The 16,279-nt window shown below is 49.9% G+C and overlaps 1 protein-coding gene across 8 annotated transcripts in view; it reads right to left on the minus strand.

The window, feature by feature from the left end:
- The window catches only part of C8H11orf65 (chromosome 8 C11orf65 homolog), a 356,377-nt gene that overhangs the window by 194,075 nt on the left and 146,023 nt on the right, over nucleotides 1-16,279 (minus strand). For 5 of the 8 annotated variants that reach the window (XM_085621519.1, XM_085621520.1, XM_085621518.1 and 2 more), the window contains exon 3: nucleotides 945-1,037. The exons of the other annotated variants lie outside the window; for them this stretch is intronic. In XM_085621519.1, the coding sequence (XP_085477645.1) occupies nucleotides 945-1,037 (93 nt within the window). The remainder of the gene's footprint in view (nucleotides 1-944; nucleotides 1,038-16,279) is intronic. 8 annotated transcript variants of the gene reach the window in all.

The following is a 16,279-nucleotide window of genomic DNA, read 5'->3' on the forward strand; positions in this document are numbered from 1 at the left end:
AATAGTTACTTTTTATGGCTTTTAAAAAAAATCTTTTTAAAGAAACAAAGTAAAAATTGCCCAATATGGCCTATTATAGGCTGTCAAAAATACATAAAGGCCCATTAGGATGGCGGGCGGCGGTCCCGCACCTGCAATTAGGATGCCACTGCCACCGTGGCGGAGGCATCCTCCATTCCCAGCATTGTGGCGGGTGGTGCTCACAGCACCGCCCGCCACAATGCTGGGAATGCACGTTGTGCATTGTCATGCACAAGGTGACAGCCACCGCGAGGTGCCTGCCACCATGCCCATGACAATGCAGGGGGGTACTTGCACCCCCCAAACACCCTGGGGTACTGCAACGGGCCCCCAAAGCCAAAACCGCCTGCCTTTCCATGGCAGAGTCTCCGCCATGGAAAGGCAATTCCCCGCCATCATCCATATTCCTTGGCTTTTCCGCCCGGTAGGCAATCGGGCGGATTGCCTACCGGCAGAAAACCGGCAGATGGTCTTCCCGTCCGCCTGGGTCCCCCCTGCCATCGTAATGTGGCGGGGGGAAAAGTCATGCAGGCGGTAGGTTTTGGCGGGCGGATCGCCACCGCCATACGGGCTGTGGCGATCCACCCGCTATCATTATGCCCCCATAGTTTTAAAAAATAGGCTTTTCAAAATGAAAAGTGTATTGTATATATTTTTGTAACAAATCATCCGAGATCCAGTGCATGGGTGAGACAATTCTGTGCTTACGACAATAAATATACATCTCCAGGAGAAGAACTTTTATTTCACTAGGTAATGGAGTACTGAAAAACTACACTAAGAAGGTAGTGTTTAAACCCTGGCAAGGTAACCATAAGAAGGTGCCCCTTTAGATATATGTGGACAAAAAATATTATTTACACGTAAAATGCAATGCTGAATATTTTCTGTTGTTTCAATTGCATTATAAATATAAATCTCACCTCTCTGGGATTAACACATTTCAATAAGGATCGTGGGTCTCCTTTTCCTTTGAAATTGATGAGATTTTTGTAGTATTTAAATACATGCATATCCTGCAAATGCAATGAGACATTAAATAAAGTATGCACAGGCAGAGAATGTGCAGCAAAAATAGTGTTCATGTACGCGTGAGTTCATCTATTTGGCAATTCAGAAACTCGCTATATAATCCCCAACAAGCTTCTGTAAATCATTAACTGAATACAAATTTACGCCATTGATTTTCTGATTTTTTATTTGAGGTCAAGTTTGATTTAATCAAAATTGAATACTTAATATTGGCATGCAAATTTTATATAGATGTTTCTGGTGAGGAAACGCATGCCCTCTGAAAAAGAATCAGATTTTAGTTTTACTCCATAAGATTTTGCAACTTCAGGTTAGTACTCCGAAGATATACTTTTGATATTGTTTTTAACTCTACTGTGTGACATACCAGCTGAAGTGTATTGGTAAAATATTGCTAAAAATGAATATAATCTTTTGAAAACGCAGTACATTTTCTGCAATAATAAATTGATTTATTTACAGTAGAAATCAAATGTCCATTTGTATGATTTATATTTAAGAAGTATAGTAAACTAAGTGCAGCAATGTTTTACTTGTGTATTCCCCACACTTCTGGAAACATTTACTGGGACTTGAGTTATGTAAAGATAAAGGAACAATGAAGGGACAGTATATAGTTGGAAATGCATTGAAACTAGATGCGTGGTCTCTGGATCTCTAACTTAAAATAGTTATGTTTTTCAACCAAACCTATTAAAACATAGCAATTACAGCTTGTGCTGCACATCCTTTATTTATTGAACTATAGCGGACAATGAAGCAAAAAGGTATTTTGACATTATTTGTCTGTAAGAAATTGAAAGGATAGTCAGCTAATACTAGATGAGAAAATGAGGTTACTGTCGGTTAACGAAAGTTCTAGTATTATAAAATAAATACCTTACTATTGCTGAATTTTAACTGTACCCAATGTAAACTAGAAACATTCCAGTTTTTGGAAAATTAAATTGAATTAAGGCAGTGAGAGCCCAATGACGGATTGATTTCCTAAGGGGATTTAAACACGCACCTTCCCACTTACAAATGCTATCAGGAGATGGGACTTTGTGGGCTCCTAGATGGCCATGAACTTCCAACCGTTTTGGTGTGGTATGCTGGCAATACTGAAGAAACTGAGACGGTACTTCAAAGAGAAGACTAAGCATGTTTGGATGCTGCAGCCTACAGTGTGTGAAGATTGTTATGGATGCTCCGTCTTGCACCCTCTTTGGGGCTATGAAGGAGCGACTACCATATTATCGAGTGACATAGAGGTCTTTAGGGGTGATAAGAGGAGCAACTGGTGGTATTGCACCTGGGAATGGGGAACACAAGCAGTGTTATTTGTGGAGGAGTGGCATCAAAGGAAAGTGTTGCTTCCATTCTAGTGGTGACTGTCAACCATTATAGGCCATACCGAGTGCATTGAGAATTGCAGGCTACGAGAAATTGCCTGTGAACTGCAATGGCGACTTCCCCAGACCAAAGGTCCAAATTGCAGTGTTGCTTTCTGGGACTGTGATACCTGGCTGCATCTTTCAAATAGTGATCAAAGGGTTGACTTCCTCCGAAACCTACTTTTCGGGCAGCACTAGCCCAATGTTTAAACCAAGAATGAAGCCGAAGGATGATAGGTGGAAGGAGGACTTTTTCAACCTACGCTTGCAGAGCTCTGGCCACAAACGGAATGCTTGCTTACAAAAAGACCCTGATATGGCAGGTCTTAAAAGAGAAACTGGAAATCACGGTAAATAAAACTGTGGTGTTAGAATCATAGCTACAAGGTATGGATGTGGGAACACGGCAAGCTAAAAAGCATGTTGGTAGGTAGTTTGCCATCATAATTATTTCTCTGTGGAGAAGAGCAAAAATCAATGAAGAACAACATTCATTCTTATTCTGGGGTTAGCTGATGTGGATGAAGGGCACATAGAACACAGAGCAGACAGGCTTAGCTTAGAGGCAATGTGTATGTTTATGTAGTAACAAAACAGTAATAAAGTCAAAATGCAAACCAATAACAAATCAAAACAGAGTTAGAAAATGTGAGTACATTTTTTCTAAACAAAATGACAAAATCCAATATGGAGCCCTGGTGATTTTTTTTTTTAGTTTTAAGCAGGAATAGTGTCAAGAATCATAAAGTGCCAATGATCGCCAACTGACCCAGGAGACCGGGACCGAGACACGATTTGAGCCTGGCTGCGATGGAGCACGGGTCGGATACACCTACCAGGTTCATCCTGGTAAAAAATGTTACCTTCTGACTTAGGGCCTGATTTAGATCTTGACGGAATGGTTACTCTGTCACAACGGTAAAGGATATCCCGTCCGCAGAAATATAAATACCATAGAATATATGGGGATTTATATTTCGGCGGGCAGAATACCTGTCCGCCAAGATCTAAATCAGGCCCTTAGTCCTTTAAGTCCCAATTTATCACCGAAATACACTTCTAATGCCCCCCAGGACCTCAAGGGAGGCATTTAGAGACTCTCAGGGTGTCAAGCAGATGCCAACAGCAGGCTCCAATACAGGTCTAGTTGCCATTGGTCAGCTATGCAGTTGCAGGAAAAGTCTCTTCGGCCACACTCAACTTAGGCTCTGAGGGCTGGTGGTGTATGTGGGGAGTGTACTGTGGTAGTCCGAGTGTCCTTTCACATCTAACATTTAAATCTAGTTTGAAACAGTCACAGTACCCCTCATAAACCCAGAAACAAAAGTCTGGTAGAACCAAAGTAGGGGTTTCCAGCAATTAGACAGTTGATATACAAGGAATGTTTTGCAGTCCTATTTCCCTTCCTTTCAAGTGTACCCCCAGTGTTGTATGTAAAACAGACGTCTGGTGGGACAAAGCAGGTCCTTCAGCAACCAGACAGATGGTACACAAGAATTTTCCAGGCATCTTGTTCTCTTCCTTTTAAGTGCACCCAAGGTGTTGCATGCACACCCAGCAGAATGGCCAAGCAGGCTTTGCCACTAAAGCAGGACTTAATGGCAAAAAGGATGCTCATAGCCCATATCCTGCATTTTCTGGGGGTTCCAGAAGAATTACCTTTGCCCATTCAGGTCAGCCCATTGTTTGCTCCTAGGAGACAGTTCACACCTTTTTCATGCCAATTTAAATGCTAATTGGTGGCTAGAAAAAGTTTGAGAGCAAATGCAAATCAGCCTTCATGATTTTCAGGCAGGAGAAAAGTAACTTTCTTAAAGGTGCTTTATTAAAAATCAGACCTTACCATTGAATTGGATTTTTTTTAAAACTATTAAATGAAGTTGTTTTATTATTTTCCAACTAGTCCCATTTTTGATATACAGTATTAGGATTTTTAATCTGAGGGAGCAAAGGCTCTTTACATGTGGTTAGCAAGGGTAAAGTGCAAAGAGTTCTACAGCCAGCAAAACAGTCAAGGTGAAAATCAGGGGGTACACTGCACAAAAGATGATCATTCCTACAGTGGCCTTCACCTGTTGGTTGGTAACTTTTACAACAATAACTTTCCCAGTAGCAATGTTGCCAATATTCACTCTTTTTAATAATGTTGATGATAGTCACTGGATGGGATTTCAACATTACGTTCGGCCCCATTTTAACTCAGCAACATTTTTATCAAGTGAAAATGAACATGTTCCATATTTGCAGCAAATTTATCAGGGAGCAGTGATTTACAATCGGTTGGGTGATAAGAATCTAATTCATCTTCATGAGGCAGTTTTATATGACTCTTTATTCATGCCTACATTCACAGGAAGGGGCTGGTCCACCATCAGATTATGTTTTTGTATTTCATCAATGGAAAGCAAGTATAGTGGGTCACTATAGTAGGTCACTATTTTGGAGTCAGGCTTGAGCGATCAAAACCCATTTATCTGTAACTTTTTGTTTTATGTTTCAAACCTTTGGGAGACGAGTAGACAAGTTTGGGGATTTAGACTAAAGTGAAGTACGGTTGATCCCTTAAGATTTTTCAACAGTTTGTTGACTACAAGTCATACAGAATTTGTGGAATTAAACAAGCAACTCAAACCCGGATTACATTTATAGCCCTTTCTCTTGTATCTGTAACACAGTCAATAATTTACTTACTTCAATCATGTTTTTTAAGCAACCAAAACAACTTGAGTAATTTGACTCGACATGTTAATTTGCCAATCGTTTATTACATGGATGTTTGAAACATATGCATAGAGAGAAGTGTGACGTTAATGACTACAGAGATAATTACAAAGTTGACTTTAATAAAAGAGAACACCAGGCCAGTTACATCAGGCCAGTTTAAAAAAAAAAGATGGGTCTTATTTTTGAAAGGTCCTTAACAGTTCCAATTTTACTAATATTTTTCATTCTCTAATTTTTCTGGTATGTATAGTCTTCCTAATCAGTGTTTCCAAAGTTTGATTTCTATCCATCCAACTTGTTTTTTTTCCACTTATGAAGCAGTGTGTCATGACATAAACAAACGTCCTGGCTAAAAAGGTCTGGCACCGATGGTATCCCATGGATCCTTATAAATCAAAGGTGGACTTGTGTTCTTGGTTAATTACAAATGTTCTAAACATTGCTTGTAAAAGCTCTCTACCTCCCTAGTGTTCGAAACCTATTGTTTCATCCTATATGCCACATCCCAAGACGGGGACCAAGTTGACAGCGACCTCGCCCGACCTATCCAAATTGGACCGAGTATTGGCAGCCATCGAACTCTCCTGATGACCGACATCAGCCTTATCAGGGATGACCACCGAAAGCTAGCCGACAGGGTTAAAGAAGGGGGAAAGATCATGACGGACTTGCAACCTGCTGTAAAAGACCAACAAAAGACAATCCGCGATGTCCTGACCAGCCTATCCACAATGGAGGAACGAATGGTCGATCTGGAAGGACGCTCAAGGCGCTGTAATATACGGGTGCTTGGGCTGCCGGAAGGACTTGAGGGGCAAGACCCAGTGGGGCACATGGAGGCCTTTGCCGCCTCCTGCCTGCAGATTCCTTCGCACGCTGCCCGCTGCTCCTGGGAATTTCCCGCTGCTCCTGGGAATTTCCCGCTGCCCGCTGCTTCTTGGAATTTCCCGCCGCTGCCTCCCTGCGGCCCCGCCCCCCTGTGATTCCATTCGCCGCCCTGCTCCCGCCACCCAGCTGCTCCTCCCTCCCGGCTCCTTACTTAAGGGGACCGTAGCGGACCACAGAGTGTGACCGCTCAGCCCTCCACAGGGCTTGGTCGCCCCACTCACTGCTGCCGCTCCTGCCTGACTTTGCCGCCTCCTGCCTGCAGATTCCTTCGCTCGCTGCCCGCTGCTCCTGGGAATTTCCCGCTGCCCGCTGCTTCTTGGAATTTCCCGCCGCTGCCTCCCTGCGGCCCCGCCCCCCTGTGATTCCATTCGCCGCCCCGCTCCCGCCACCCAGCTGCTCCTCCCTCCCGGCTCCTTACTTATGACGCCCCCAGAGCGACCGCGCAGCGGACGCGCACAGCGGGAGCGCCGATTGAGCGCCGAGGGTGCGCCAAAGGTAAGCCCGTCTGCACCCGTCCGCGCCTGGACCGCGCCCAGCGCCAGACCCCCTGGTCCTCGCCCTCGCCAGCACACCCTGCACATCTACAACGCCAAAACCCTCCACGCACTCAACGCCGGCCGAAACACCGCCTGCTACCGAGCCACCCCGAGACGCACCCATGGACCCTTCACCTGCCTGACCTGCCGCTTCACCGGCCTCCGACCCAACACCGCACCTGCTAAACCGAGCCCCAGCAACAAACACCTGATGTGCATCCTGCTCAACACCCGCTCCGTTCACAGGCATGCCGTCGAACTCTGGAACCTCCTCGACTCGACAGCACCAGACATCGCCTTCCTGACGGAAACCTGGATGAACGCCTCCTCAGCGCCCGACGTCGACATCGCCGTCCCGGAAGGCTACAAAATCACCAGGAAGGACCGCGTCAACCAGACAGGAGGAGGCATCGCCATCATCCACAAGAACACCATCCGCATCACGACCAACTCCGATGACACCTTCACCTCCGCCGAACACCTCCACTTCCAGATACACACCGACCCCAAGACCACGCTCAGAGGCACCCTCGTCTACAGACCACCGGGACCACGCACACAGTTCAGCGAAGACATCACAGACTTCGTCAGCCCGCACGCCATCAATTCCACCGAATACATCCTCCTGGGGGACCTCAACTTCCACCTGGAGGACAACAAGGACCGCAACACCACTGCTCTGCTGGACAACCTGGCCAACCTCGGACTCAAGCAACTGGTAACCACCCCCACCCACTACGCCGGCCACACGCTTGACCCAGTCTTCTCATCCAGCAAATACGTCACCTTCAGCCACTCCACCAATCTCCAGTGGACTGACCACAGCTGCGTCCACTTCAGCTTCATTAAAACGACGACCCACCACCACCCTCAACAAGCCCCCCGCAGGAGCTGGAACAAGATCACCGGTGACCAGCTCACCACCTTCCTCAGCCAGAACCCCCCCACCAGCTCAACGGACCCCAACGAAGCCGCCAACAACCTCACACAGTGGATCACCAACTGCGCAGACGCCCTCGCACCACTGAAGAAGAACCCCCCCAGCAGACGCGGCAGCAAGAAAGCCTCCTGGTTCACCGACGAGCTCATCACCTCCAAGAAGAACTGCCGCTCCCTGGAGAACACCTGGCGCACCAACCAGACCACAGACAGCATGATGGCCCTCAAACACGCCACCCGCAAACACCACCAACTGATCCGCGCCACAAAGAAGACAGCCTTCAAGGAACGACTGGACAACAACACCCACAACAGCAAGGAACTCTTCAGCATCGTCAAAGAGCTCTCCAACCCCGACGCCGGAAACAATGACATCACTCCCTCGCAAGACCTCTGCGACTCCCTCGCAGCCTTCTTCCACGACAAGATCGCCAACATTCACAACAGCTTCGGCCCACCAACCACGAACCCCACCACCGAACCGATGCCCCCCACCGCTACCCTCCGCACCTGGACCCCAGTCAGCACCGAAGACACAACACGCACAATGAACACCATCCACTCCGGATCCCCTACGGACCCCTGCCCACACCACATCTTCAACACGGCCGACCACATCATCGCACCCCACCTCCGCGACATCATCAACGCCTCCTTCAACACCGCCACCTTCCCGGAGTGCTGGAAACACGCCGAGATCAGTGCCCTGCTGAAGAAACCAACTGCAGACCCCTCCGACCTCAAGAACTACCGCCCCATCTCGCTCCTCCCGTTTCCTGCCAAAGTCATCGAAAAGACCGTCAACAGACAGCTAGCCGCCTTCCTCGAGACCAACGGATCCCTCGACCACTCGCAATCCGGCTTCCGAGCCAACCACAGCACGGAGACCGCCCTCATCGCAGCCACAGACGACATCAGATCCCTAATGGACAACGGGGAAACTGCGGCCCTCATCCTCCTGGACCTCTCCGCAGCGTTCGACACTGTCTGCCACCGCACCCTGGTACAGCGCCTGAACAACACCGGCATCGAGGAGAAGGCCCTGGAGTGGATCACCTCATTCCTCGCCGGAAGAACCCAGAGTCCGCCTCCCCCCGTTCCGGTCAGCGGCCACCGAAGTCATCTGCGGTGTTCCACAAGGGTCATCGCTCAGCCCCACCCTCTTCAACGTCTACATGAGCCCCCTCGCAACCATCGCACGTCAACACAACCTCAAGATCATCACCTACGCCGACGACACCCAGCTGATCCTCTCCCTCACCAGCGACCCGGACGCCGCCAGAGCCAGCCTACACGAAGGGATGAAAGACGTCGCCGAATGGATGAAGAAAAGCCGCCTGAAACTGAACTCAGACAAGATGGAGGTCCTCATCCTGGGATCATCACCCTCCGCCTGGGACGACTCCTGGTGGCCCCCCGCCCTGGGAGCCACCCCCAAGCCAACGGACCATGCACGCAACCTAGGCTTCATCCTGGACTCCTCCCTCTCGATGACCAGACAAGTCAACGCCGTCTCGTCTTCATGCTTCAACACCCTGCGCATGCTTCGAAAGATCTTCCGGTGGATCCCCACCGAGACCAGGAAGACGGTCACCCAGGCCCTCGTCACCAGTCGGCTGGACTACGGGAACGCCCTCTACGCCGGCACCGCCGCCAAACTCCAGAAGAAACTCCAACGGATCCGGAACGCCTCAGCACGACTCATCCTGGACATCCCCCGACACAGCCACATCTCCGGACACCTGAGAGACCTGCACTGGCTCCCCGTCAACAAAAGAATCATGTTCCGACTCCTCACCCACGCACACAAGGCCCTCCACGACCTGGGCCCCAAGTTCCTCAACAGCCGCCTGACCTTCCACAAGCCTACCCGCCAGCTCCGCTCCGCCAGCCTCGCTCTCGCCACCGTCCCCCGCATCCGCAGAGCCACCGCCGGAGGAAGATCCTTCTCCTACCTGGCAGCCAAGACATGGAACTCCCTCCCCATCCACCTCCGGACAACGCAAGACCATCTCGCCTTCAGGAAGCAACTCAAGACCTGGCTGTTCGAGCAGTAGCGTTCCCCCCCCCCCCCCCCAGCGCCTTGAGACCCTCCGGGTGAGCAGTGCGCTAAACAAATGCCTATGATTGATTGATTGATTGATTGATTGGGTGAAGTCCTTTACCACAGCTGCAGACCGGTCGGCCTTCTTCTCCATTGAGCGCACCCACAGAGTCCAAGCGCGCAGACCCCAGCCTTGAGCACCCCCCACCCCGACCGATGCTAGCGAAATTCCGCCACTTTAGAGACCGGGATGCAGTGCTTAGAGCCGCTAGACGATCAGGCCCCCTCCGGGTCGAGGACAAACAGGTGATGATCTTTCCAGATTATGCACGGGCGGTGCAGCAGCAGAGATCACTCTTTCTGGCTGGAGGTGAAACGGCGGCTAAGGGCGAATAACATTCAATATTCCCTGTTATTTCCCACCAGACTCAAAATTATCTTCAACGACTCTGCTTTATTTTTTACCTGCGCGGAGGAGGCGAGGGACTGGGCGGACCTGCACTGCCCACAGCTATCTGGGTCACGAACCGAGCGTGGGCAGAGAAACAGGGCGCCACGACACAGGAAACGCAACCCAAACAGGGGGGCACAATGGTGAGAACACTATAATACGGAGCCCCGCACTAGACTCCCCAGATCTGGAGCAAATTATGCAGGAACGCCGAGACGCTCTACCAGCCGTGGTAGCATTACAGGCCTCATCGCCCTCAGACGACATGGACAGAGCCCCACGCCTGTTGTCCTCGGCGGGTGAAGAGGATAGCGACAAAACCTCATCTAAGGGAGACTCAATCGCCCTACCCCAAGTCACTCCCCAGACAGCAGATCTCATAAGTTAGGGAGCACGCAGGGTAACACAAAGGAGACTACCACAGAGACACTGTCCTTAGTCTCTCGCAGCACATAGTCGCAGGGTAGCCCTATTAACAGTTGGTCGGGGCCCCCTACACAACTACAGCTCTCCCATGATACACACGCAACACTGTTCCGACACTGCCAAGGACCATTGGCCCGCCCAAGGACCACCCTCGCACGCACGCACCACCACCCCATGGTTGTTCATTTTTTGTTGACGCTCTCCTTCCTCAGGAGCGCCTGTTTGGACGTATCGCTTCCAGCGATAGGTCCCCAGTATTAGGACTGTTCCCCGACCCCAGTCCTCAGTTCACCCACCTCATATACCATGATCTCCTCTTGTTACCTCCCATATACACGGCAGGGGCGCACACCTACAACCTCACACAGCTTCGCAAGCGACACCCATCGGCTAGAGATAGGAGACTCCACTCCCCCAGAGGCCCAGCGCTGTCACGGCACAACTTCTTATCCAACATGGCACACGCAGACTTCGAGTTTTTAACCCTAAATGTACGGGGGATGCACACAGCCAGGAAACGCTATGCCATATATGCGTATGTTAAGCGGCAGCAGGCGCAGATCATATCCCTCCAAGAGACCCACCTCACTCAGGCGGAATTGCGCAAACTCCAGAAGAAGTGGCGTGGCACATTCTGCGCCACAACCTACTCCGCCTTCGCAGGAGGAGCACTGATCTGGATTCGGCCCGGAGTGCCCTTTCTCGAAACCGGTAGAAGGGTGGACACAGAGGGCCTTTATGAGCTACTAGAAGGGTTATTGGATGGGCAGCCCATCCTCGTAGGCAGCATCTACGCCCCCAATATAGAGCAGGCACCATTTTGGGAGACCCTGACGAGCACATTGGCGGGATTCACATCTTCCCCGTGGATACTAAAGAGGGGATTACAACTGCTCCCTAGATCTTGCACTGGATAGATCCTACCCCCCCACCAAACACTCCCCAGCCCACGCGCACACAACCGCATTCCGCGCCTGGGCTGCCCACTGGTCCCTAGCAGACGCATGGAGACATACACACCCAACTACCAAAATATATTCATTTCATTCTATACCTCACAACTTACGAGTCCACTGGACCGCTTCATGTGCACACAATCTATCCTTCCACACATCAGACATTCGGACTACTTGGGCAGGATCATTTCGGATCACGACGCGCATGTCGTGTCACTCGCATGGCGCCCACCCGTACCACCAATCCCTATGTGGCGCCTCCCCAAAGACTGCCTTACTGACGCAGTGTTCCAATACGAGCAGTCAGAAACCATTCAACACTACTTTGCTGAAAATACAGGCACTACACCAGCTAGGTCACTAGAATGGGATGCTTTTAAAGAAGTCTTACGGGGAGCATGCATCAGGCAAATTACAGGAGTGAAACAAACACTAGAGAGGGCGGTACAAGCCACAGAACAACAGTGTAGTTATCTAAAGCAGCAGATCAGCGTGAGCTCCCCCCGCGCAACTAGCGGAGGCCAAAACCAAATACGAGGAGGTGTGTGCCGACCTACGGCACTATAATTGTCGCACATAAACCACTAGAGTCCACAATGAAGGGAACCGTGCCGGCACTCTGCTAGCTTGGTTCAATCTTCAGGACACGCAAACACAACAGATCACCGGCATTCGCAATGCCGTAGGGGAGGTGGTCTACGTGCAGGCTAACATTTTATCAGCCTTCCACGACTACTACACCATGCTATACAAGGAGCCGACACAGGACAGGGGGGGGGACACATTCGGAATGTACTAACCACAGATACCATAGTCCAAATCACGGACGAGGAGCGCACGACATTAGATGCTCCACTCACAACGGCGGAGATCAAATTCGCCATTCGTCGCTTGGCCAAAAACAAGGCTCAGGGACATGACGGTTTCCCGATAGAATTGTACTCCACATTCTCCCAGCAGCTGGTCCCGCAGCTCGACGCAGTCTTTCGTGAGGCGTTAGAGGTGGGGCTACTTCCTCAATCTATGCGGGAATCCATGCTGGTAACGTTCCCCAAACCCGATCGGGATCCTCTGCTCCGAGCTTCTTATCGCCCTATCACCCTCCTGACCAAGGATTGCAAAATTCTGGGGAGAGTCCTGGCAGATAGACTCACAGAGATACTCCCCAGGCTGGTACACACGGACCAGAGTGGATTTGTCCCTGGAAGAAACACCTCTCAGAATATACGTCGACTGTTCCAGGTCCAGGACGAGGAGCGGGGCAGGTTCCCACGTGCGGCGTGCCTTGTACTGGATCTCGAGAAGGCGTTCGACACCCTGGCGTGGCAATACCTTTTTGAGGTGCTCCGGGGGGTGGGCACAGGGCCCCAATTTATAGCGTACACCCGGCTATTATACACTGACCTCACCACAAGGGTTAGAATAGGCCGCTACATCTCCGCTCCCATCCCGATCATGCACGGCACATGTCAGGTTTGCCCCCTGTCCCCCGTCATATTTGCCATCGCCATGGAGCTGCTGTCAGCACGGCTACGGGAGGTGGGCGAGCACTGGGGCATCCCACTGGGAGGCCGCACACATTGCGTCTCCCTCTATGCAGATGATCTCCTCATTTATGTTAGGGACATCACAGCAGACCTCACCACCCTCTGACCACGCTCAAAGATTTCGAGAGGGCTGCAGGGTTACGGGTGAATTGGGAAAAATCCTCTATCTATCCCCTACACCCGAATACCCCACACAGGGAAATTCGACTGGGTGATGCCTCACTGGCATGGACGGGCGACGCCCTGTGCTACTTAGGTGTCAGACTCTACCATGAGCCCCGAGACCTCCTGGAAGGCAACCACTACCGGGCCCTCCGAGGACTTAAAGTCAAATTAGTTTTTGGCGGACCCTACCCTTGGCTCCCATCTGGAGGGTAGCCTTATCCAAAATGATCATGGTGCCCCGACTTCTTTACTACTTTGCTAATATCCCGGTCATCCCGCCGCAGACCTTCTTCCGAGAACTAAACTCATTACTAATCTCCCTGATATGGGGGAGGGGACGCCGCAGAGTGGCCTTATCGACCCTGCAGCTGCCTCACGATAAGGGAGGGATTGGCGTCCCATCATCTGAAGCCTATTTTTTAGCGGCGCAGCTGCAGTGGCTATCACGCTGGACAGCGCACCGCAACTTAGGGGAAACGGAAGCCCAAGACAGACAGATAACAGTCCCGGAGCTGACCCGAATACTCCTTCCGGGGACCAAACACTACCCGGCTCATCCATTATTGGTCAAAGTGGTCAGATCCTGTACCATGCGGGTTCACCGTATGTCCAAAGGGACACCGATATATTCCCCATTACTGCCGCTGGCAGGACTCCCTAAGGGGCACGAGTTCTACACCACGGGAGATTTGTACCGAACACCAGCTCACCAAAACTGAAGCCCTGTTCTCTGACGGCCGACTGCTCTCGTTCGCAGGTTTGGCCGAAGAGAGCGGGCTTCCAGCTGGCAAATTCCTGGTGTCGGACTGCAGACGGACCTGGGACCATGGGGACGAAGAACCCGAGACTCACCCGGTGTTGCACACACTACTACATATGGGGGCTGGCAGACACCATATCACATGGATCTATAAATCCATTATGGAACTCACACACGTACCGCTGACACGATTACGGCTCCGCTGGGAGGAGGACTTCGGCCGCAACCTCCATGATAGAGAGTGGCTCATGGCCCTAGAACATCACAAAAAAGTGTCCCGCAACCAAAGATTCAAAAATATCCAGTTTAACGTGCTGCACCGCGCTTATCTCACGCCGGCGCTGCTTAAACGCTTTTATCCGACATCCCACTTTGAATGACCCCGCTGTCACACTCCGGATGCCTCATTTATCCACATGTTTTGGACATGCCCCATGAAACAAACCCTCTGGACGACGGTACACACCACACTACAAACAGTCACAGGCCTAACAGATTTCCACACATGGAAGGCATGCGCCCTGGGCCTCTTTAAGCGTAATAAACGGAAGAAGGTAAAGACATAATTTGCTTTGCTGGCCGTACTACTAGCAAAACGTAGCAATAGAAACAATAGCAGCATGGTGGGGGCGGTAAAGAAATGGGCCACGGCCGAAGAAGATCTTATCCGTCAGGAGGAAGCTCGTGGCATACGACGGCGTCCTATATCATTAGAATGGGCGATGCTCCTACATGACTTTAAGCAAACACACTGCGGGCGCAGAACCCCCGCAAGGCACCCAGGCGGAACCAGGACCAAGCGCATTCTAATCCGCCCACGCTCCCCCCCTTTTACGCTGGCTCACCCCCCGGAACACCCTCTAGGAGTCACGCCATCGGTCAGGATAGGGAAAAGTGCCTACAGTTAACGGAACAACACGGAGCTCCGCCACACTTACCCCAGCCTCATGCGACCCCAAGCCCCTCCACTCCCCCCCGACCCCTCACTTCCCGAGTTACGAATCCCCAAGTTCAGTTTAGAACCTGGATTATCATTTGACAACACCCTTCGCAGGGGACTATGGACTAGAGACTGTCATACGGGTCGGTGAATTGTGGTACACTTACCAACGGCCGCTTCCTCGATGCCTCCCGGCATCTCCGGCGGAGATAAGGAGGCTACCCTCCATTAATTAACTAATTAATCACTTGACTAATTGCCATGCTGCTCTTTGACACGAAAATGTTACCATCAATTGTAATACTGCAGCAGACAAGCATGATTAATGTATGACATGTAGAATTATGAAATCCAATAAAAAGGTTTTAAAAAAAAAAATAATGATTTGTGGTCCTAACACTACCAAGTCAAGAATGTTAACCATTAAGGAAGAATGTTAACCATTAAGGAAAAAGTTTGAGAAGACCAATATTTGTTCCTATCTTGGCATATTTTTGGATTACTCCTGTAGTTGAGCCCCACTTGTGTTGATCAAGAAAAAAATCTTTTCCACGAACACTTGGTGCAGTTTTTAATTTTTCCCAAAAAACAGATGTCAAACCTCTTAAACCTACTGTTGAAATATATACACGAAAATGTCTTCTTTTAGCTGCTGGAACTTAGGGGTATGTTAACACTGGCCCTCCCCAAACTGAGCCAACTCGTTTCTGCCAGTGATATTTTAATGATTGCTTTGAAATGGATGGCTGCTTCTAGATTCTGTGGTTGCGGTAGGTTAAAGAATTATGTGCCGAACTTGGTAAGCCAAAGCTGTGTTTCGATCCCAGTACTTTTATTAACAAGCATTTGCAATGCAATAGGTCTTGCATTCACGAGAGTTTAAGCTGTTAGCATTGTAAAGGACAATGCCTTTTATTTATGTTTTGGGTTTTAAAACCTAAATAAAAGGCATTGTCAATTACAATAATAATAGCTCAAACTCATGTGAATGCGAGACCTATTGCATTGTAAATGCTTGTTCAGCAAAGTGCCCACGAAATCCGGCTTCTGCTCCTTGCAACTGGACAGTCACTCGCTGCTTCTTGGTTGGGGACCTTAACAGAACCCATTTTCAAAGCAGAAAGGCAAGGCCAATTTCAGTGGCTAAGGCTGCTTCGAATGAAGCACAGTTTCATTATGGCTGCCGTTTTAAAGTGTTTTATTTGTCATCATGAAAATACACAAAAGCGAGCTCTTTATAGTTTGTACAATATTGCACTGCTTAATTTACAGACCCAAACATACGAAAGCTTCGCTGTCTCTATATTCCAATTACCAAATGTATACAAGACGTAAACATTAATATTTAAAGGACCCACTCAAAGGTGGCCGAAACTGGAAATTCGCAGTAGCGTAGCATTGTTGTCCCCTGACATAGCACACGCAGGGCATGAGTGGAAGGTCAAAAAGAGGGTGGCCATCTCGGAATAGCGAG

The sequence above is a fragment of the Triturus cristatus genome, chromosome 8 (genome assembly GCF_964204655.1).
Source record: "Triturus cristatus chromosome 8, aTriCri1.1, whole genome shotgun sequence".
NCBI lineage: Eukaryota > Metazoa > Chordata > Amphibia > Caudata > Salamandridae > Triturus > Triturus cristatus.